Source organism: Xenopus laevis, chromosome 1L, assembly GCF_017654675.1.
Source record: "Xenopus laevis strain J_2021 chromosome 1L, Xenopus_laevis_v10.1, whole genome shotgun sequence".
NCBI classification, from domain to species: Eukaryota; Metazoa; Chordata; class Amphibia; order Anura; family Pipidae; genus Xenopus; species Xenopus laevis.
In genome coordinates, this window is record NC_054371.1 from 62,033,818 (window position 1) to 62,058,686 (window position 24,869).

At 39.9% G+C, this 24,869-nt stretch overlaps 1 protein-coding gene across 2 annotated transcripts; it reads right to left on the reverse strand.

Annotated features, from left to right (window-relative positions):
- mmaa.L (metabolism of cobalamin associated A L homeolog) lies at positions 1-24,869 on the reverse strand. 2 transcript variants are annotated; one of them, XM_041589577.1, is made up of 7 exons: positions 24,469-24,869; positions 22,461-22,929; positions 22,104-22,226; positions 12,304-12,474; positions 10,634-10,719; positions 6,634-6,783; positions 1-2,191 (listed from the first exon to the last, which is right to left on the reverse strand). In XM_041589577.1, exons 2-7 carry the CDS (start codon positions 22,870-22,872, stop codon positions 1,904-1,906), a joined length of 1,230 nt encoding a protein of 409 aa, XP_041445511.1. In that variant the 5' UTR covers positions 22,873-22,929; positions 24,469-24,869; the 3' UTR covers positions 1-1,903. The 2 variants fall into 2 exon arrangements, with proteins under 2 accessions (XP_041445511.1, XP_041445513.1); XM_041589579.1 differs by lacking the exon at positions 24,469-24,869 and adding an exon at positions 23,875-23,995.

Sequence of the window (24,869 nt, forward strand, 5' to 3'; positions counted from 1 at the left end):
TTGTTGCCATTGATATGTCCCTATTTATTGAGGACTTGTCTGATTTTTCTAACATTTGTTATATATAGGGTTTAATACGATTAAAAGGAGCCCTCGGCCTGCCCCCAATCCCCTGGAACTTACCTTTTCTTTTGCCTCTTCTAGCGTCCGTTTCGTGGCCCCACCGCTTTTGACATCACGACCCGCCCATTTTGACGTCACGGTCTGCCCCTTTGTGTCCCTGCCCCCCACCAGCCGGTAAAGCAGTTTAAAAAAGATGGCAACCCTAGTTATATATGTCTTCATGACTACATCTTCACAGGCTGCGTTTTGATTCTGATTGTTTTATGGTAAAACTTCAATAAAATATTAGAAACACATATATGTAAAGCGGCTGAAACAAGTGCTGGTGCTGCTTGCCATAACGGTGACAGTGGGGCATAACCTGGCAGCCCATTACTTGCGTGTCATTACATATATGGCAAGGTATGAAATCGGAATGGGCAAATCATAATGAGTGGATTGTCACTAATACAATAGTTTCTCAAATCAAAAAAGGAAACGTGTTTACTATTTACAGCAATGCCTTGTTACAAGCATCCTCTCACCACCCATTTGAGCTGTTACTATTGAGCTGCTCATGAGAATATGTAGCTTGTGTTCTGATACACTTCATTCATTGGTCACAGGATCTTGTAGATATTTGGCAGAGGTTACTTTGTTTAAAAAAAAAGTCTGTTTGCTAAAGCTTTGCGCTCATCTGAACCAGGAGCCAGTTAATTAGAAGGGAACAGAGATGACTGTCATGGCGTACATGGAGGCCCCAATCTTCTTTCACTTTGCCCCTCCCTCCACAGAAAAAGAAACACCACCACAAGGAGATTGAAACAGTTTGTGCACTTCCCTGGCACCCAAATCTTTTTCTGTTTTCTCCCACTGCCCTGTATGTACAATTGCATCAATAAAGGGAATCTTCCTGGGGAATAAAAGTCACTGATGCTGGGGAGTTGTCTTTATCAAGACTTTGTCTTTTCTCAACACTTTGGTCATTCCAGGAGCTGGACATGGAGTGGCTTATTCCATAATGAAGAGAACACAGTTGGCTCTTCTGCCCTAATAAGAGCTGAACTTCTTGGTTATAACAGTCCATGCATAAGAAAGATGGATGCTGAGGGACGTGTCTATAGGTGCTTGCACTGTATGTATATCTTTATTCATATACCAATACTTGTAATGATGTATATACAGCATCAAAATCTTCCCCAATCACTGGACCACTCTGGGTTGCTTACCGACGTTCCTCAAGATTAGTGAATGTGGAGAAGACAGAGGGAAATAGCACTTGTGATCAGATGATCCTGGATTTGGAAGGGTCATTGTGCTGCTTTCTGCTTAGACTTGATCATTACTAAGGGCAACATCAGGCAAAGTTGGCATTTGATTGAGACCCGGGTTTTTCCTGTTAGGGGTCTTTGAGTAATGTGGATCTCCATACTTTAAGGGTAAGGTCACACGCTAAGATTCGGGGAGATTTAGTTGCCCCGTGACAAATCGGCTTCCCACCAGCTAGAACCTAAATCACTGGCGTGATGGCGCTTGGAGAGCTTAGTTTTCCGAAGTGGCCTCACGAGGAAACTTTGGAAAATTAAGCGCTCTGAGTGCCATCCCACTGGCAATTTAGATTCTAGCTGATGGGAAGGCTTTTCGAGGAGATTAGTTGCCGGCGACTAAATCTACCCTAATCTTAGCGTGTGCCCTTACCCTTATGGGCAGATTTATCAAAGTGTGAGATTAGACCTCACCACAGAAAAACTCACTTATCAATGGGTAAAATTTTGCATTCCTCATTTGATAATCATATTGTTCTATTACTGGCCATGGAGCAAATATAGTACATTTCATTCAATATTATATAAAAAGTGAATTAGCTGCTTTTTGAGAAGGCCTTTAGTAGCATGTCTGCAGCAAGTCCTGGTGACAAAGTTCCGGTACGTACTCTTTCTTCTAATACAGGGATCTGGTCTTTCACTGCTGGGTGATTCCTGAAATACAGAAGCACATTTTCTTGTATCAGGTTCCACATCCACACCCGCTGCTGGCTCCTGCGCTTGCCAATCAGCTCTCCACTTGTCAGCATGTTGCTCTGAAATTCCAGCAACTTGTTCCAGAGCTCCTGGATACCCTCTCCAGTTCTGGCAGAGATGCGCATAACCTAAGGGAAGACAGCCGTCAGTTTAATGGTGGTCAGCGATACTAAAGTCAGAAAGCAAACGGAGACATTTGCAGTTACTAGTTACCAGCATTCAAACCGGAAATGCGGCTCTTCTAACGCAGAGAAAACAATTTTGCTCTCAGCGCTAGCGTCCTGAACCCCCTGCCAACATGGTGAACCCATTCCAGTGCAAAAGGTGGGGGGGTATCAGAGTAAAACAATATTGGGAAATAATTAATATACAGATGTATAATAATATGCCTTAATAAAGATGAAAGAATGTTAATATCATAAAAATAATTCAAATAAAAATAAAATTAGGGACAAATAATGCGAATTACAAGATACACGTAAACATTCTGGTTAGTAAATGCATGGAACCTGGGCTTTTCTGGATAATGGATCTTTTTGTAGCATTGAGCTCCATGCTTTAAAGGAGAAGTAAAGGCTAAAATGAAGTAAGCTTTATCAGAAAGGTCTATATAAATACACCAGTAAACCCTCAAAGTAATGCTGCTCTGAGTCCTCTGTCCAAAGAAACACAGTATTTCTTTCCTTCTATTGTGTACATGTGGGCTTCTGTATCAGACTTCCTGTTTTCATCTTAAACCTCCAGGGCAGGGCTTGAGCATGCTCAGTTTGCTCCTCTCCCCCTCCCTCCTCCCATCCCTGCTGTAATCTGAGCTCAGAGTTGTAAGTGAGCAGGGAGAGACTCAGGCAGGAAGTGATGTCACACCAAGGTTATATGGCAACTTCTATCCTAAACAGAGACAATGTCTAGAGCTGTTTACTCAGGTATGGTAAAGCATTCTGCAGAATAAATATAGCATTCTAGTTTGCACTATTGTGGCTAATCTTTGACAATAAACTGTCTTGGAGCTTTCCTTCTCCTTTAAGCCTAATAAAGTAGAATTGTTTAACAATCAATATGGATTTGTGCAGCTTAATTACCACTGAGTTCAAGGTACTGGGGTAAATAATTTTCTGTGCTGCTCAAGATAAATCCAGCACTCCATGCAGAGAGCAGCGTCAGAAGGTGCAGCTCAGCCCTGTCCTTTCCGCTTGCCTCCTGACACTCCAAACCTTGTGCTTCTGGCTGACTACAAGGTACTGGGTCAGACAGGAACACGTGGGCCCACCGGGTTCCACACTTCCGGGGCCCCGCGCAGGCACATGCATGAACACCTGCACAAACGCTGGCGTGTACCGCGCCGCACACTATTTTCTTGGGGATCGACAGATTCGGGGGCAAATTTACTAACCCCCGAAAATTCACCAGCAACTGCTTCGCTCACAGCGCAACACTTCGCAAGGCGTAAATTCGCCAGGACAACGCTAATTCACTGAAATCCGAAGCTGCTCCCAGGGCGCCAAACACTGGCGAAGTTGCGCTAGCGTTACTGCGACAAGCAAAGCGAAGTTGCGCTAGCATTGGCTAATTTGCATATGGCGGGAAGTTAAAGTACAATGGACGTATATGTTGCAGCAAATACATTACACTACACAAGCCCAGAAAACCTTAATAAAAGAAAATAGAGTTGTTATATTGCCCTACACATGAGCCCAGTGTATCGTTTATGTGCCATATGTTAGGAAATGTAGGGGGGAAGCCGGTTACCCCGAAAAAAAATTACGATCTTTTGCAGCCTGTCACCCTAAAAAAAGGAAAAGACTGCAGCGTTTTTTTGGACTTTTAATTTTTCAATTTAGTTTTGAGGAAGTCCTATCTACTCTATTGCTTCACCTGGTCTGAGCTGGCATAGGCAAGTCTGGCGCAAGAGGAAACGTTCAGTAAAATCCGCATTTTAGTAAATATCCGTAGTTACGTCCATTCGCCAGAGCGCAAATTTGCCAGGCGTTAAGGAACAAAGTACCACTAGAGTCTAACTCCTTCGCTAGCGAAGTTATGCCGTTAGTAAATCGAGGAAGTACTGAAATGACGTCACGCTGGTAAATTTTCACTGGGGTTAGTCACTTCACCCTTTAGTAAATTTGCCCCTAGGGGAGAGGGTCTGGTGTCCCGCTGGCCCAGTCCAACCCTGCCTCCTAACCAACCCCTCTTAAATTAAGTGTAGCCTAATGTAAAACAGAGTGCAGGGACCTGCCACTATTTACACAATGTCCTATACAGTGGGCAATGTGCAAACAAATGGCCAATTGTAACCATTTAAATGACCCCGTCCCCCACTTCCTTTTATTTCAGCAAAATAGGAATATTGCAATTCTAGATTTTGAAACTTTCTAGATAACAGGTTTCAGGATCCATATATTCATTCTAGACATGTAGCAGTTTAGAGGATCTCCAGACTGAACCATTGCATCTGAACTACAAGCATCAAGGCTGCTGAACACAGTTGTAGTTAATAACGGGGCACATGTTAGGTTTTCCTGGGTTACACTATATTAATGCACAAACTAAGGATGCATCAAATGCACTGTTTGGGATTCGGGCGAATCTCGGGAATCCTTCATGAAAGATTTGTGCAAATACTGAATCCTAATTTGCATATGCAAATTATGGATGGTAAGGGAAAAAGTGAAAAACATTTTTTACTTCCTTGTTTCGTGACAAAAAGTTTCCCTTCTCGCCCCTAATTTACATATGCAAATTAGGGTTTTGATTCAGTTCAGCCAGGCATGAAGATTTGGCTAGATCCGAATCCTGCTGAAAAAGGCCAAATCCTGGCCGAATCCCGAACTGAATCCTTGATTCAGTGCATCCCTACCAAAAAGAACAGTGGTAGGAAAGCTTTTCGAAGGGTTAATAAAGGATAAGATACTGGACTTCATAGCAAATCATAATACTATGAGTTTGTGCCAGCATGGTTTTATGCGTAATAGATCTTGCCAGACTAACTTAATTTCTTTTTATGAGAAGGTAAGCAGGCACCTCGATTCTGGGATGGCAGTGGATGTGATTTACTTGACTTTGCTAAAGCATTTGATACAGTGCCACACATAAGGTTACTGGTTAAATTAAGGAATGTTGGCCTGGAACATAGTATTTGTACCTGGATAGAGAACTGGCTAAAAGATGGACTACAAAGAGTGGTGGTAAATGGAACATTTTCTAATTGGACCAGTGTTGTTAGTGGAGTACCGCAGGGCTCTGTACTAGGTCCCTTGCTTTTCAACTTGTTTATTAATTAATGACCTGAAGGTGGGCATTGAAAGTAGGCATGCACCAAATACAGGATTCGGCATATTTCAGCAGGATTCGGCCAAATCCTTCTGCCAGGCCAAATCGAATCTGAATTTGCATGTGCAAATTAGGGGCGGGGATGGAAATTGCATGAATTTTTGTCACAAAACAAGAAAGAAAAATGTTTTTCCTATCACTAATTTGCATATGCAAATTTGGATTTGGTATTCAGCCGAATCTTTCGCGAAGGATTCGGGGTTTGGCCGAATCCAAAATAGTGGATTTGGTGCATGCCTAATTGAAAGTACTGTTTCTATTTTTGCAGATGATACTAAATTGTGCAGAACTATAGGTTCCATGCAGGATGCTGCCACTTTGCAGAGTGATTTGTCTAAACTGGAAAACTGGGCAGCAAACTGGAAAATGAGGTTCAATGTTGATAAATGCAAGGTTATGCACTTTGGCAAAAATAATATTAATGCAAGTTATACACTAAATGGCAGTGTGTTGGGAGTTTCCTTAAATGAGAAGGATCTAGGGGTCTTTGTAGATAACAAGTTGTCTAATTCTGGGCAGTGTCATTATGTGGCTACTAAACCAAATAAAGTTCTGTCTTGCATAAAAAGGGCATTAACTCAAGGGATGAAAACATAATTATGCCTCTTTATAGGTCCCTGGTGAGGCCTCATCTGGAGTATGCAGTGCAGTTTTGGACTCCAGTCCTTAAGAGGGATATAAATGAGCTGGAGAGAGTGCAGAGACGTGCAACTAAACTTGTTATAGGGATGGAAGACTTAAATTATGAGGGTAGACTGTCAAGGTTGGGTTGTTTTCTCTGGAAAAAAGGCGCTTGCGAGGGGACATGATTACACTTTACAAGTACATTAGAGGACATTATAGACAAATAGCAGGGGACAGTTTTACCCATAAAGTGGATCACCGTACCAGAGGCCACCCCTTTAGACTAGAAGAAAAGAACTTTCATTTGAAGCAACGTAGGGGGTTCTTCACAGTCAGGACAGTGAGGTTGTGGAATGCACTGCCGGGTGATGTTGTGATGGCTGATTCAGTTAATGCCTTTAAGAATGGCTTGGATGATTTTTTGGACAGACATAATATCAAAGGCTATTGTGATAATAAACTCTATAGTTAGCATAGGTATGGGTATATAGAATTTATGTAAAAGTAGAGAGGGGTGTGTGTGTGGATGCTGGGTTTTCATTTGGACGGGTTGAACTTGATGGACTTTGTCTTTTCTCAACACAATTTAACTATGTAACTAACAGACTTGTTTGGTCACCTGAGGCTTCCACGTCCTGGAACGTTTTCGGAGTAACTTCAAGGCGCTCACATATTCAGCCTGAATTTTCCGAGCTGGGATAAGCAGATCTCCATCAGCTTTTGTTACGGCCACTAAGTCTGCCATTTCAACAATGCCGCGTTTGATCCCCTATACAAATGAAAATGCAGAATGTATAAAAACAGAAAGAAATGTTATTGACACAAATGAAACAAAGATGCCAAACAAAGTAATCATACAAAGAAAGAATATAGTTTTGCTAACAACTGTTTGCTGGCCCCTCCTCTGACTAGGAGCTTAGTGACTAAATGCAGAGAAATGTCATGGAACATTTCTTAGGGCAATTGCCTTCAAGTATAACATAAGGATGGATTAGATTCTTGTTTGCACCTGCTTCTGGCCACTCTTTGTTCCTATATCCTGTAATGGAAAACAATGTGTAACAATTATGAGTCTTTTCCTAAGAGCAGTTGCAGAGACAAACAGTAATATTGGAGCAGTAGTTTATCAAACTGCTCTTCTCCCAAAAGTGCTCAAAGCATTGGATGTGAGGGGGAGACTGTATATACTATATATCTATATCTATATCTATCTATATATCTATATATCTATATCTATATATCTATATATATATATCTATATATATATATATATATATATATATATATATATATATGTGTGTGTGTGTGTGTGCTATTCTATGAATTAAAACCACAGGGTAGCTAATGCAGAAACTTGTAATTCAAATAAGGTGCCAGAGTTTGGGCTGTTATGTTGACTGCCACACGTAATCTGGGTCCTCTTAGGAAATTTGAAATGTTTGACCAAAACACTCCCTGCTGCTGAACTCCCAATGAGTCTGAAAGTACCAGCTTTAGTTCTAAGGAATGCTGCAGGTTTTGGTCCAAATTAAGGATGCACCTCATCCACTATTTTAGGATTTGCCCAAATCCTGAATCCTTTGAAAAAGATTCGGATGAATCCTTCAGGATCCAAACCCTAATTTGCATATGTAAATTTGGGGGGAAAGAGAACCGCCCATGCATCAAGCGGGCAAACATTTTCTTACTTCCTTGTTAGTGTGACGAAAAAAGCCGAATCTTGGCCCAATCCCGAACTGAATCCTGGATTTGGTGCATCCCTAGTCCAAATGCACAAATTCTACTCCCAATATACATAGGCCAAAATATTACAGGGGTTGTTCACCTCTCAGTTAACTTTTGATACAATGTAGAGTAGTGATCCCCAACTAGTAGCTCGCGAGGAACATGTTGCTCCTCAACCCCTTGGATGTTGATCTCAGTGGTATCAAAGCAGGTGCCTATTTTTCAATTCCTGGTTTGGAGGCAAGTTTTGGTTAGATAAAACCCAGGTGTGCTGGGTACAAATCCATATAGAGGCTACCAAACAGACAACCACAGCACTTATTTGACATCCCCATGGACATTTTCCTGCTTGTGTTGCTCTCTAACTCTTTTTTACATTTAAAGGTTGAGGGCCCCTGATGTAGAGAATGATATTCTGAGACAATTTGCAGTTGATTTTCATTTTTTATTATTTGTGTTTTTTGAGTTATTTAGTTTTTTATTCAGCAGATCTCCAGTTTGCGATTTCAGCAATCTGGTTACTATGGTCCAAATGATTCTAATTATACTTTCTATATAGCATCATTTCTCATGTGCTTCATCTGGCCCATGCAGAGTATCTATGCGCCGTCTCCCATTGTAATTGTACAGTGTATATTCTAGCCCAGCCACCTGGATTCAATCTGATCTATACTCAAATTCTTTAGTGACTGGAAAAGGAAGGGAGGTGAGAAACCTACTTATTCTGTGATTTAAGATATTCCAGATAAATGTCTCAGGCCACGGTTTCTTTGCATATTAATTTATTCACTGTTTCAACAAGTTAAGATGATTAAAAACACCAGCTCCACATGCCACATAAAACTTCCTGTGCTGCACAGGAAGCAGACAGAGGTGAATGCTAATGTAAATTACAAGCCACGGAGCCCAGTTCACATGGAACATGAATGATTGCTCCCATATGGGCAGCCATGCTGAGCAGAAACAGCTGATCTCCACTCGCTGGCTGACTGGGAACACAGACATTTCCACAATGGATGCACAGAATGTATGGGGACAAATAGAACAGATAGAAGACATTACCCACTCAGTGGACGCTGCAATTTTATCATTTAAAGGGCAGCGACATCAACTGTGCTATGTAATATTATTGGGTTAGTACTTGCTGTGGTTGAGTATAAGAAAGTAACTGAAATAACAAAAACTTGACACATTGACATAATATGTCAGGATTCCGCAAAGGCAATTCTGAAAAGAACAAAGGCATGAGTAGGCCGAGAAAACAGTGCTAAAAACTATGGTTGCAAAGGCTCCAGGCACCACATCAGGAATTGTATCACTCCCCAATACAGAACCTAAAACACCTTAGAGAGTGTCACCATAAAATTCTTAAAATAAAAGTAAAGCCTAACATAGAATACAACTGAAATGCATAATTGTATATACTGAACTTATTGTAGCCATTCAGCTTTTTGATTATGATAAGAGGTGTTTTGTTTATATCTCTATTTTTAACTTTTGTTTATGTTAAATGAAGGAGAAAACTTGGAGCATGGAAGGAGTAGTGTCCCATTACTCTTTTATCACCTCCCCTACCTGTCTGACTTTCCCAGGCTACACTCTGGAATACTATCCATAATCCATCAGACTGTAACCTTAGCCCTCAAAGGCTTAAATGGTCCATGAAAACAAGTCTTTGCATATCACATTCCTTGACTACTGTTATTTGCTTGTCCATTCAGCTATTCGCCGGTTTTACTCTTCTTGTGTTTTCCCCAGTTTTTATATCCTCTGATGACAACTGCACAAACTTTATTTCCAATATTTGGAAAAAAACTGTTGCATTCAGAACCCTTAAGAATATGACCATTGTACACCATTATACATTAATATGTAGTTTGTTTATCAGCAATGAATATGTACTGTATTAACTCCAACACCAAGGCATATTGAATGTCTACGTCCACTTTTTGCTGCTAACTTACAGCAGCTTCTTAGAAAATTAACAGCTATTGGGTCATGAATAAAAGGTGATCAAATATATTACACACTATTGTTTCTACAGCACACATCACTGTGTAAAATCAAGCTTATTCAAAGCTGTCATGTAACTTTATAAACTCCTGATAAACGGGACAACCCCCTAAAACTTCTATTTAATGTATCTGGTTTGAAACAATAAACCACAGCACTTTCCCTCTGTTAATATGTTGGAATGCATCCATTTGCCAAATTTGCCTTTTTTGCTTTGTGTAAACTTGCAGTGTATAAAAAATGTGTAAACAAAGGGAATTCACTATTATATACAGTTTCAATACAGAATGTTTCCCACTGACTGATGGTTTACGCAAGGTCTCCGGTGGTTTAAAATAATGGTGTAAAATATGGTGTTTATGCTGCATAATTCTTTTTAATGGATTATTCTGTGATCACAATGGATGATGTCAGATCAAGGATAAAAGAAATATACAACTTTATAAAAAAGCCATTTATTTTAAACCATTTTTTCTGATGTAAATGGATAGCCATTAGTAAAATCCACGCTGCAGAATTTTCAAGTGGAATGTGTTACTCGTAGTTGTTCATTATTAAAGGTAAATTAGGATCCAAAATGTGTGTTTGTTTTGTTTGTTCTAATGCAGAGAAATGCTTTACTGATTTGTGCACACAGCAGACTTATGGAGAGGAATTTACACCCCAATATGCCCCAGCTTGTGTTGCGGGAGCCACTGAATCCTTAGGTTCTGCATCTGTCCAGTGCTGTTACCAAAGTTTCCACTGTGCATGTACAGATATAGGATCCATTATCCGGAAACCCTTATCCAGAAAGCTCTGAATTCTGGGAAGACCATCTCCCACTGACACAATTTTAATTGTGATCCATTTTTATAAAAGTACAAAATGTTTGACTGTACCTGCAGCTCATCTCCTCCAGCTGGCGGCAGCAGCAAAACAAACATATCAACCATGTCGGCCACAGCAAACTCTGACTGCCCCACACCTGCAAAATGCAATACAGATGGATATAAATACTCACACCTTATTATGTAATAGCAATGCAAACACCTTCCAGATGTGTTGAAGGGTTTTTTTTTTAATTTTCATTCTTAAATAATAAAAGTACGTAAAAACAGCAAGGAAACAAAACAGTATAGAAAAGGAATGAAAGAGGAAGTCTAAAGGAGAAAAAAAAAGAAGGAAAAATCTTACACGGCCATCATATTTCCAAGTCATATAAATTTACACAGACAATTCCAATTTACACAAATAATGATTCATAGTATCTATTGAATCATGGGGAGGAAGACACGAAGAGGGTTTTGGGAGCTAGTGGTGCTGTATTTTTTGTAGAGGGGGCTTTTTGACTTCCAGTGCCTGGGGTTAACTGCCCTGGCTGCCTGTAGTGCAAACCTTGTGAGACCTTTCTTAACATTTTTAATGGGCCCTGGTATCATGGACAGGAGCAATACTTCTGGGTCCCCTGACAGCTCAACCCCTGTAGCCTGTTTTAAATGCTTCATAACCTTTTCCCAAAATGGTCTGATGCTGGAGCATGTCCACCAGATGTGTAGAGGGGTGTCTATGTCCTTGCCACATCACCAGCACTTATCCATGGGAGCAGGGTCGATTCTTTTTAGTGCAGATGGGCTTAGGTACCACCGCAAGAGGATTTTAAAGTTTGTCTTTTGCAATTTTGTTCATCATTATGTGTGAGGATGTAAGCCTTTTGACAGAATTTATTGGGGAATGAGCACCCCCAATTATTTTTCTCAGTTTGTGGTGTAGACTGGTTTTGACTTGAACCTTAGATCGTTTATTATTTTAACCCCTAGTGAAATTGTAACTGTTGGTGGGGTAGTTGCTTGTATTAAGATCTCATAGGGTGTTGCATTGTCCATGTTTACTTTCCCTTTCAGGGCTCTAGAAAACCAGTGGGATAACTGGGCATATTGGTACTGATGTATGGGTTTCAAGCCTGTTTGCGGGACTATCAAGTCTAGAGGAAGTAATTATTTTTCATTTTGTTTCATTTCATAGGCTCTGATACATCTGCCCTCTTTGTTGTTTAGGACGTCTTTTGCTGCAGTAATCAAGTACTATATTTTAAAATTGTTCTACAAAGAGCATTCTTTATAAAATCGCAATCTTAAATAAAATTCAGGAATAACAACAGTATATTTAAATAAAAACAAAAAGATGTTTTTTTTCTGGTGATTAGGAGGCATGTTTTTGCAAGAGTTAGTGTATCCATTTACTGTAGATATCACAATATGAAAAAAAGCTTTAAAATAGTAAAGTTACTATAATTAACTGAAGTCCAGTTCCTTTCAACTAAACTATGGATTTTACATATACATTGGCAAAGCCTTCTTAACCATGGCAACCAATCAGCAGTTAGCCTCGTACTACAGTACAAGAGCACTATTCTTGCTATGGTTATAAGGCTATGGTTATACACAGGTGTTATTGTGTATAAAGTATTCCGAGCAGCTTACAACATGCCTATTATAAAGTCAGACTGATTTCCTGACACCATTATTTAGTGGACAACACAATTCAAATATAAGATATTATATCTTCATACCTACAGTCTCCACAAGAATAATATTGTAGCCACTGCCTTCACAGAGCAAAATAGCTTCATTTGTGGTCCGGGTGACACCTCCTAATGTTCCTCTGGTAGGAGAGGGCCTGATGTATGCATTCATGTCTCTGGACAGCTCTGTCATTCGGGTTTTATCACCAAGGAGAGAACCTACAATCATATAAATATGTAAAAGTTATCATTTATTTTTATACATATTATTTTTATACATCTGTTAAGACATTGAAATATTTGCAGCTTCAATTGAACACACGAATACTGGTGTGTGGCTCTATCCAAAAAAAAAATAAAAAAAAATAAAAAAATTGTCCAGAAATAAAGAATGAAAAAAATAGTAAAACTAATGAAATGGTAAAGAAAACACTAGAGAACTCAAGCGGGATGTATCCTGTGTTGTTAAATAGTGGCCTATATCAAAATGGAGTGTCCACAAACCAATTGAATTTTATATATATATATATATATATATATATATATATATATATATATATATATATATATATATATATATATATATATATATATATATATATAAATATGCACAAAGGGACTTCACCTATGTTGTACACAAAATTAAAAGGCAATATTTATTATTATTATTAACCCTTTAAGTGCCAGCAGAATTTCACATTTTGGTTACGCGAAATGCCAGCCGTTTTTGAAACATTTTGTGCTCTCTCACTTTAGGGGCATTTTCTGAGGGGAAACCTATAGTTACCTAGGAAAACTATACATTGTTTTTTTCGGTAGAAACTGAGCTTTCTAAATCTGCCGGAGTTTTCATGTATTTCCACCTGTGCAAAAAAATTTATAGTGCTAAATACCAAAAAAAAATGAAAAATTACCATTTTTCATCGTATATCAATTTATACCAGAAAAATATTTCATTTTAGGGATGAAAATCCAACTGATTTGGAAAGCCTTATGTCTCTCGAACGTGCCAATACCAGATATGTATAGTTTTAGGGAGATTTAGGATTTCTGTACAGCAAAAAACTCCCGGCAGTATATTACCGAATTTTGAAAGCACTAAGGCAGAAAACGGCATGCTTTAGATTCCAAGGCAAAAAATCCTGAAACCGTAGGTTTACCCCAGAAAACCATACATTTTTGAAAAGTACACATTCTGCCGATTACAAAATGGGTAACTATGTCTCTCTACTCCCACTACCAAACATAAAAGCTTGTCTGAAAATAGCGGTTTTTCAAAAAAAAATTCAAAATTCTGAAAAATCATTTCAAAGGTTTTATTTTGCTGCTCCACATATCCCAAACTATATTAGGTACCAAGAAAAAGCACCTGAAATATGATTGCCAGGGGTCCACTGAACAGTTTGATACCCATTATGCATAGGTTTACCAAAGTATCTGGCATTTAGAGACACCAATATGAAGTTAGCACATCCAAATTGATCAGGACTTTACTTCAGCTACTGAGAAATCAACACATTGACTGCATTTTTTGTGGGGTAAAAACACAGAAATATATGTTTACCCCCAAACCCATATATTTTTGGAAAGTACACATTCTACTGAATCTAAAATGGGTACCCATGCCTTTCTGCTCCAAACTACTGAGTCGCAAGGCTTTCCCAAAATTGTCGGTTTTGGTGAAATATCTGAAAATTGCCTCAAACCTTCAACTTCCCAGCACCATATCGCCCATGTATCATTACGTACTAAGAAAAGCACCCTAAATATGATTGCCAGGGTTCCTCTGAACATTTTGGTGGTCATTGTTCATAAGTTTACCAAAGTATCTGGCATTTAGAGGCCCCAAAATGAAGTTAGCGCATACAAACAGTCCCGTGGGTAACTTCAGCTAATGAAAGATCAACACATTGACTGCATTTTTGTGGGTAAAAACACAGAAATATATGTTTACCCCCCAAAACCCATATATTTTTGGAAAGTACACATTCTACCGAATCTAAAATGGGTACCCATGCCTTTCTGCTCCAAACTACTGAGTCGCAAGGCTTTCCCAAAATTGTCGGTTTTGGTGAAATATCTGAAAATTGCCTCAAAGCTTCAACTTCCCAGCACCATATCACCCATGTATCGTTACGCACCAAGAAAAAGCACCCTAAATATGATTGCCAGGGTTCCTCCAAACAATTTGGTGGCCATTGTTCATAGGTTTACCAAAGTATCTGGCATTTAGAGGCCTCAAAATGAAGTTAGCGCATACAAATAGTCCTGTGGGTAACTTCATCTAATGAAAAATCAACACATTGACTGCATTTTTGTGGGGTAAAAACACAGAAATATATGTTTACCCCCCAAACCCATATATTTTTGGAAAGTACACATTCTACTGAATCTAAAATGGGTACCCATGCCTTTCTGCTCCAAACTACTGAGTCGCAAGGCTTTCCCAAAGTTGTCGGTTTTGGTGAAATATCTGAAAATTGCCTCAAAGCTTCAACTTCCCAGCACCATATCACCCATGTGTCATTACGTACTAAGAAAAAGCACCCTAAATATGATTGCCAGGGTTCCTCTGAACATTTTGATGGCCATTGTTCATAAGTTTACCAAAGTATCTGGCATTTAGAGGCCCCAAAATGAAGTTAGCGCATACAAACAGTCCCGTGGGTAACTTCATCTAATGAAAAATCAACACATTGACTGCATTTTTGTGGGGTAAAAACACAGAAATATATGTTTACCCCCCAAACCCATATATTTTTGGAAAGTACACATTCTACTGAATCTAAAATGGGTACCCATGCCTTTCTGCTCCAAACTACTGAGTCGCAAGGCTTTCCCAAAGTTGTCGGTTTTGGTGAAATATCTGAAAATTGCCTCAAAGCTTCAACTTCCCAGCACCATATCACCCATGTGTCATTACGTACTAAGAAAAAGCACCCTAAATATGATTGCCAGGGTTCCTCTGAACATTTTGGTGGCCATTGTTCATAAGTTTACCAAAGTATCTGGCATTTAGAGGCCCCAAAATGAAGTTAGCGCATACAAACAGTCCCGTGGGTAACTTCAGCTAATGAAAAATCAACACATTGACTGCATTTTTGTGGGGTAAAAACACAGAAATATATGTTTACCCCCCAAACCCATACATTTTTGGAAAGTACACATTCTACAGAATCTAAAATGGGTACCCATGCCTTTCTGCTCCAAACTACTGAGTCGCAAGGCTTTCCCACATTTGTCGGTTTTGGTGAAATATCTGAAAATTGCCTCAAAGCTTCAACTTTCCAGCACCATATCACCCATGTATCGTTATGCACCAAGAAAAAGCACCCTAAATATGATTGCCAGGGTTCCTCCGAACAGTTTGGTGGCCATTGTTCATAGGTTTACCAAAGTATCTGGCATTTAGAGGCCCCAAAATGAAGTTAGCGCATACAAATAGTCCTGTGGGTAACTTCAACTAATGAAAGATCAACACATTGACTGCATTTTTGTGGGGTAAAAACACAGAAATATATGTTTACCCCCCAAACCCATACATTTTTGGAAAGTACACATTCTACAGAATCTAAAATGGGTACCCATGCCTTATTGCTCCAAACTACCGAGTCGCAAGGCTTTCCCAAAGTTGCCGGTTTTGGTGAAATATCTGAAAATTGCCTCAAAGCTTCAACTTCCCAGCACCATATCACCCATGTGTCATTACGTACTAAGAAAAAGCACCCTAAATATGATTGCCAGGGTTCCTCTGAACATTTTGGTGGCCATTGTTCATAAGTTTACCAAAGTATCTGGCATTTAGAGGCCCCAAAATGAAGTTAGCGCATACAAACAGTCCCGTGGGTAACTTCAGCTAATGAAAAATCAACACATTGACTGCATTTTTGCGGGGTAAAAACACAGAAATATATGTTTACCCCCCAAACCCATATATTTTTGGAAAGTACACATTCTACGGAATCTAAAATGGGTACCCATGCCTTTCTGCTCCAAACTACTGAGTCGCAAGGCTTTGCCAAATTTGGCGATTTTGGTGAAATATCTGGAAATTGCCTCAAAGCTTCAACTTTCCAGCATCGTATTGTCCATGTATCATTACCAGCATAAAGCATCCTAAATATAAACATAGGGGTCTACTAAACAGTTTGATGCCCAATATGCATAGATATACCAAACTATGTGGCGCACAGAGACCCCCAAATGACAATATGTATAGACATTTTCACGGCTGACGCGCTGGCTGCTGCAATATAACCACTCGGTGTGTGTATTATGCGACATTAGACCACCTAACAGTACAGAGACCCCAGAAAACCATATATTTTCAGAAAGTACACATTCTGACGAATCCAATATGGGTAAATATGTGTTCCTACTTCAAACTGACAAACTGCAAAGCAATGCTGAACGTAACGGTTTTTATCAAATTTCTGAAAATCGTCACAAAGCTTGAATTTTACCCCATTATATGCCCCACATTTCGTAACTTATCAGCATAAAACATCCCAAATATGAACGCCAGGGGTCTACTGAACACTTTGATGCCCAGTATGCATAGATATACCAAACTATGTGGCGCACAGAGACCCCCAAATGACAATAGTGTATATACATTTTCACGGCTGACGCACTGGCAGCTGCAATATAAGCACCTGGTGTGTGTATTATGCGACATTAGACCCCCTAACAGTACAGAGACCCCAGAAAACCATATATTTTCAGAAAGTACACATTCTGACGAATCCAATATGGGTAAATAAGTGTTTCTACTGCAAACTGCCAAACTGCAAAGCAATGCTGAACATAACGGTTTTTATCAAATTTCTGAAAATTGTCAGAAAGCTTGAATTTTACCCCATTATATGCCACACATTTCGTAACGTATCAGCATAAAACATCCTAAATATGAACGCCAGGGGTCTACTGAACACTTTGATGCCCAATTTGCATAGATATACTAAACTATGTGGCGCACAGAGACCCCCAAATGACAATAGTGTATATACATTTTCACGGCTGACGCGCTGGCTGCTGCAATATGAGCACCTGGTGTGTGTATTATGCGACATTAGACCCCCCTAAAAGTACAGAGACCCCAGAAAACCATATATTTTCAGAAAGTACACATTCTGACGAATCCAATATGGGTAAATAAGTGTTTCTACTGCAAACTGCCAGACTGCAAATCAATGCTGAACGTAACCGTTTTTATCAAATTTCTGAAAATCGTCACAAAGCTTGAATTTTACCCCATTATATGCCCCACATTTCGTAACTTATCAGCATAAAACATCCTAAATATGAACGCCAGGGGTCTACTGAACACTTTGATGCCCAATATGCATAGATATACCAAACTATGTGGCGCACAGAGACCCCCAAATGACAATAGTGTATATACATTTTCACGGCTGACGCGCTGGCTGCTGCAATATAAGCACCTGGTGTGTGTATTATGCGACATTAGACCCCCCTAACAGTACAGAGACCCCAGAAAACCATATATTTTCAGAAAGTACACATTCTGACGAATCCAATATGGGTAAATGTGTGTTTCTACTGCAAACTGCCAAACTGCAAAGCAATGCTGAACATAACGGTTTTTATCAAATTTTTGAAAATCGTCAGAAAGATTGAATTTTACCCCATTATATGCCCCACATTTCGTAACGTTTCAGCATAAAACATCCTAAATATGAACGCCAGAGGTCTACTGAACACTTTGATGCCCAATATGCATAGATATACCAAACTATGCGGCGCACAGAGACCACCAAATGACAATAGTGTATATACATTTTCACGGCTGACGCGCTGGCTGCTGCAATATAAGCACCTGGTGTGTGTAATATGCGACATTAGACCACCTAACAGTACAGAGACCCCAGAAAACCATATATTTTCAGAAAGTACACATTCTGACGAATCCAATATGGGTAAATATGTGTTTCTACTGCAAACTGCCAAACTGCAAAGCAATGCTGAACATAACGGTTTTTATCAAATTTCTGAAAATTGTCAGAAAGATTGAATTTTACCCCATTATATGCCCCACATTTCAGCATAAAACATCCTAAATATGAACGCCAGAGGTCTACTGAACACTTTGATGCCCAATATGCATAGATATACCAAACTATGTGGCGCACAGAGACCCCCAAATGACAATAGTGTATATACATTTTCACAGCTGACGCGCTGGCTGCTGCAATATAAGCACCTGGTGTGTGTATTATGCGACATTAGACCCCCCTAACAGTACAGAGACCCCAGAAAACCATATATTTTCAGAAAGTACACATTCTGACGAATCCAATATGGGTAAATAAGTGTTTCTACTGCAAACTGCCAAACTGTAAAGCAATGCTGAACATAACGGTTTTTATCAAATTTCTGAAAATTGTCAGAAAGCTTGAATTTTACCCCATTATATGCCCCACATTTCGTAACGTATCAGCATAAAACATCCTAAATATGAACGCCAGAGGTCTACTGAACACTTTGATGCCCAAAATGCATAGATATACCAAACTATGTGGCGCACAGAGACCCCCAAATGGATATATAGTAGATAAAATTTACAAGGCAAAACAAAATAAGGCAGTAAAGGGTGAAATGCAAAAAAATCCAATAAAACCACAAAAATCAATGTTTTTTTTCCAGACTAGTGTTATCAGCTGTCAGAATCACAGTTTGAATATTTTAGATGGGCCAAACAGGTTATACGGCTAGAAAAAAGTGAACACAATATATGCAGAGCTGAAAATGCAATAAAATGGCTAAAAATTCAATAAAATGGCTAAAAATGCACCAAAATACCCAAAATTGCAATATAATCACCGAAATAACATACAAAAGGTATTGCACAGTACGGTTAGCGAATACGCTATGCGTAATGGCAATAAAACATTTTTTTCAGCCAAAAAAAGAAACGATGCGATAAGAAAAAAAAAAAAAAGGCCACAATGCCATGTATGTGCGTGTGCGTGTGTACAAATGGTAAATTACATGTTATGTGCGCGTGTGTGCGTGTGCACATGTGTGTAAGTGCAGTGAGTGTAAGTGACCCCCCCAATCCCCAAAAATGTATGTGTAAGTGTGTGTAAGTGTGAATCTAAGTGTGTATTACTGTAATAAGTGTGTGTTGGTGTGTTTGTGTGTGTAATTGTTGCACTAACCTGAAAAAATCGCTGGAGACTGTTGCAGGCGATCAGGAAGAGCCCCTGGAAGACATCTGCCTCGTGGTTCCTGTCTGTGTGCTGTGGGGGCGGAGATCGACGATCCGGTGCAGGCTGCAGCAGCAGGACACGTAAGTAACACGTGCCTGCTGCTGTTTTTGGGCCCCTGGGCGATCGCGCCCCAGGGGCCACTCGATCCCCTGCTCTGCTCGTTGCCTAGGGGCAGGGGATCGAGCAGGAACGGAGCGAGCGGCTCTAACAGCCGCTCCTCCGCTCCTGAAACAGGAAATGCTGCAGAACGTAGAATCTACGTTCTGTGGCATTTCAAGTACCTTTGCCACAGAACGTAGATTCTACGATCTGTGGCATTTAAAAGGTTAAGTGCCTAAAAAGAGCCTCTGTTTACCTTCAGCTGAGAGTATCAGTTGTTTGATACAATATGAGGCACAGGTGGGAGGTAGGTACAAAACATTTTAACAAAAAATATTATGGGCTGAAAGAAAAAAAGTGATGACATGTCTTGTTAGTTTCCAAGCAAGGCAAGGTCAGATTAGTGTTTCTTTATTATGGCAGAATTAGCACAAATTAGAACAAATTTGTTGCGGTAGAGAACATTTGTTTTTTAGATGGAGTCAGTGGCCCCCATTTGAAAGCTAGAAAGAAGGCATATTCAAAAATCATTCAAAAACTATAAAAAATAATGAAGACCAACTGAAAGTTATAATTTGTTGCTCTATAACATACAAAAAGTTAACTTAAAGGTGAACCACCCCTTTGGGAAATGCATGTCAGTGGGGTGGAAGAATTTTTTTGTTTTTAAAAGCAAAAGTTGCATACTGTAACGAAGGTCTACCATATGAAGAGGGTTTTCTTTTCAATTGACTTGGTAGTGGCTGCAAGTAAAAAGGGGCATTTCCATTTGTGTCATTGCTTTTAGGGGTAAAATTGTAAAACAAAAAACTGAATAAAAGAAGGGGAGAAAAGTGGCAGACTGGATATTAAGTCTAGAGACACTACAGAATAAAGACTATGCTGTAATTTTAGGAGTGCCAAGAGTTGTGTCTCAGGTAGCCACATGCAAAATGGATGTTCCTTGCCATATGTCTGTGAATGTTCTCATCCATTCAGGTCATGGTGTATATATATAGTAATAAGTCAAATCAATTGGACTTGCTGTATGTTTGTAACGATTCTCATTCATCCAGGTCAAGGTATATCTGTAGAAATAAGTCAAATCAACTGGACTTGCTGTGTCTTTTTGAAGACATTTCACCAGTCATCCAACTGGCTTTCCCAATTCAGCATAACTTGTAACTAGGATCTTTCTTCGGCAATATATCCTCTGAAATGTTGCACCAATCACCATAATCCGCAAGGATGTCATGAAGTTAGGTTAGGTGAAGCTGGAAATAGAGGTCTACAGAAAACCTAGCCACACAGACCAGTACCAGCTGTTTGACTCCCACCATCCACTAGATCACAAACGGGGGATTATCAGAACCCTTCATCACAGAGCAGACAACATCCCCACCAGCACAGAGGCTAAGTTGAAAGAGATGGAACATCTCAGAGGGGCCCTGAATACGTTTGGCTATCCAGATTGGGCCTTTCTGAAAACCGGTAGAAAGAGAAGCAATAACACCAAGACTACCTGTGAAGGTGGAAAACTGGACAGAAGAAATAACTTGGTCCTCCCATATGTAGCTGGGGTGTCAGAAAAACGTAGAAGGATTTTTAATAAACACCACATCCCGATCTGCTTTAAACCCAGCAAAACACTTAGGCAGCAACTATTTCACCCAAAAGACCCAAGCCCAAAGCACAAGCCCTTCTTTTGTTTATGCAGTGCAGTAAGGAGTGCGCTGATTTGTATGTGGGGGAAACCAAACAACAGTTACACCAGCGTATGGCACAGCACAAAATAGCCAGCTCCTCTGGTCAGGACTCAGCCGTGTACCTTCATCTAAAAGTAAAAGGACTGACACGTCCAGATCCTAGACCTGGCACCTCTCCCTGGAAGGTTTAATAACACCTCAAAGCTCCAATCATACTAATACAATCAACACCCAACTTCATGACATCCTTGCGGATTATGATAAACAGATTATGCTGATTCCAGAGGATATACTGCCAAATAAAGATCCTATTTACAAGTTATTGTGAATTGAAAAAGCCAGTTGGATGACTGGTGAAATGTCTTCAAGGAAAAAACACAGCAAGTCCAGTTGATTTGACTTATTTCTACAGATATAATCGGACTTGCTGTATTTTCTTTTTCCTTGAAGACGTTTCGCTAGTCATGCGATTGGCTTTCTCAATTCAGAATGACCTGTACAAAAAATTATATATAACCACAAATATTTTGGTAAAAAAAAAAAAAAAAAATACAGCAAGTCCAATTAAATTTGACTTATTACTATAGATATAGATGTTCTGTGCCCTTTGCAAGCTGCCCTATTGTTCACAAATGAGCCTAACAGTATTTAAAAATGACTACTTTAAGTTCATCTACAAGTGGAAAATATAACTGAGGTTACCCAGCAGAAACAAAATATTTAACTAGCTGAAAAAATTACATAACTCCAGCCATTGATAACCAATATATTCAACAAAAGAATATTATAAATACTGCCTGGTATTGGACAGCATTAAAAAACAAAAACGTACCTCCACTAGTGCTGGATGATGGATCAACTGCCAGTACTGCAACTTTGTGACCCTCCTCTGTTAGCATTTTCCCAAAAATCTCAATGAAAGTGGACTTTCCGGCACCAGGGGGGCCCGATAATCCTTTATGATTTATGCAGAAAGGAAATTAAGAGAAAATTATAATACAGTTTAATGCAAACAGTAGTAAGACAAACAAAATATGCCATCTGCTACATCAAAACTTGTTTTTTTCCAGCAATTTATAAGAAACTCTTTTACACTAGATTGATTTCAGAGGCAATATCTAAAGATCAGCTGGTTTTCTACATGATAATCTTAATCTTGTATACATTTCCTGATCATTCAGACACTGACCCACTCGAAATGCAAGAGGTTTTCCACTGTTTAACTTTTCCTGTTCTCGGTGGTGGGACAGTACCATGTGAAGCAGAACCTGAGCCATCTCCCGCTTCCGGCTGTGGGTGGATTCTACTAGAGTAATGGCTTCTGCCAAACAAGCCCGCTGACCCCTGATTAAACCAGTGTATAAATTGTTTAAAAGTCTTTTCTCTTTCTCCGTTAGAATGTCTGCATCTTGATGTGTCACAGCTGAAATACATAGCCTCGTCCTGAATAATTTAATAAAAGAGTCTGTCTTCCGTTTGCAGCTTTCCGACACCGTACCAAGACTCTGTGCAGGTTTTACCAACGACACAATGTTTCTGGTAAAATACCGGGAAACTGGATGTGCAATGGTCTTAATGCAGCAAAGGGTAATGCCTTGCATTCTGGAGGTTTTGACAGTCTACCTATCAGAAGGTCATGAGATGTGCTGATAAAAGTCCTGTCAAAATAAAACAAAGCACATTTAGTATTTAATAAAGCAGAATAGAGAATGAAACAAGTGCAACTAACCACTAAGCTAATGGGACAGCCCACAATGCGACACATACAACTAAATATTAAAAGAGAGGCAAAGTTCCAATCCAAGGCGGGCATCCCCGAGGATTGTAATGAATTACCTGATACCCCAGGTTGGTGCTCCTGTTAGCAGAAAACTGCACTGGACCAGGGCACTGGCCAACCAGCAATCCTCTTCCTTCATTCTTCAGAATCCAGCAGCAGATGCATGCACAGTAGAACTAAAAAGGCAGTTTTTTTTGTTAAAGGCTGGCTTTTAAATCAACTGTTCATGTGAGAAGAAAGAAAGAAGTGGACCACAGTTTTCTGCTAATAGCTGCGTCGTCCCGGGGTATCAGGTAAGTCATTACAATCCTAGTCAAGGGGGCCTTAATATTGGATTGGAGCTGTCATTCTCCTTTAAAGTGTCAAAATACCTTTCTGTTTAACATAAATTATTGTGTATCTTATATAGAAAATGTGCTTTGCTTATTGAATGTTAAAAAAACACTTAGCCCGCACCCTCTCACAGTTCTTTCCACATTGTATATTAAACTTTTCATATGCTTCTTCCTTATCAACCTCCATTTCTGGAAAACAGCTCATTTATTTCCATCGTTTAACAGGCAACACAGAAGTATGGGAGCATTGTATTGTCTAGCAATTGAAGCCCTTCCAGTAATTTACTGCTATTGTGTCATTTGGTCATTTTCCTCCTCATAATACAAATAGGGTTGCCACCCGGCCGGTATTTTACTGGCCTAGCCGGTAAAACACCAGCCAAGGCCGGGGCCGGTATTACAAATTTACCGGCAATGTAGTTGCCGGTAAATTTGTAATACCTTTTAAAAAAAGCACTTGGCCTGCCCCCAATTCGCTCAAAACTTACCTTTTTCGGCCTTCTGGCCATCGTGCGACGTGGCTCTGCCGCTTTTGCGTCACAGTACGCAGCTCCGGCCCTTTTGCATCACAGACCGCCCCTTTTGTTCCCACCCCCACCAATAGCCAGTAAAAACTTTCTAAAAAGGTGGCAACCCTATATACCAATACTGGGATACATTCAGGCACAGCCAGGCCTGGACTGGGAGTCAAAATAGGCCCTGCCATTCCAAGTACACAGAGGCCCTACCAGCCCCCTATATGGTAACTTTCTATGGAACCATACAGCAGCCCCTCTGGCATTTGCCAGACCCCACAGATTGCCAGTCCGGGCTTGGGCACAGCATAGTGTAACATTAACATAGATTTGTAGACATTTACAAAGTTTTATTTCAAATTGTGCAACTTGCTGAACATCAGTGTTTTGGGCAGGGCTCTCTTGTATTGGTTACAGGTTGTTTTTGTATGTAATCTGCATACAGCCATTTATTGTACAGCCCCATGGAATAGGCCAGTGCTTTAAACATATGTGTTAATAATGAGACAGAGCTCATGGGGTAGCAGACTTACTGTAATCCCCCCTGCATGCTATTGAGCAACGTACTTGTATAGGGAAGTCCCACGTTGTATAAGTTACCGGCAGTGTCAGTCTCCTTCAAGCACCCGATTCCTATTTTGCTTCCCTTCCGCCCATGTGACTTTCCTCCTGCTGCCTGCAGGGTCCTAATGCTCTCTGCTAGTCTCTCCGCTCACAGCACTACTGAACAGCCTCTCCACATAGCACAAGCATCAAAATGCACCGATGAAAATTTAATTCAATTCAACACAAATGTAAAAATACAAACTTACATGCAACCAATAGAGCCCAGGCATGGATTCGCGGTGCAATTCTGCATTTCGCCTTCTGTGAAATTTCTCGTTAAACTGTGGCAAAAAAAATTCCTCACGAAAAATTCTCTGTGACAATAGAGTCACACAGATAAAACTGTTGCTGCAACAAAAAAA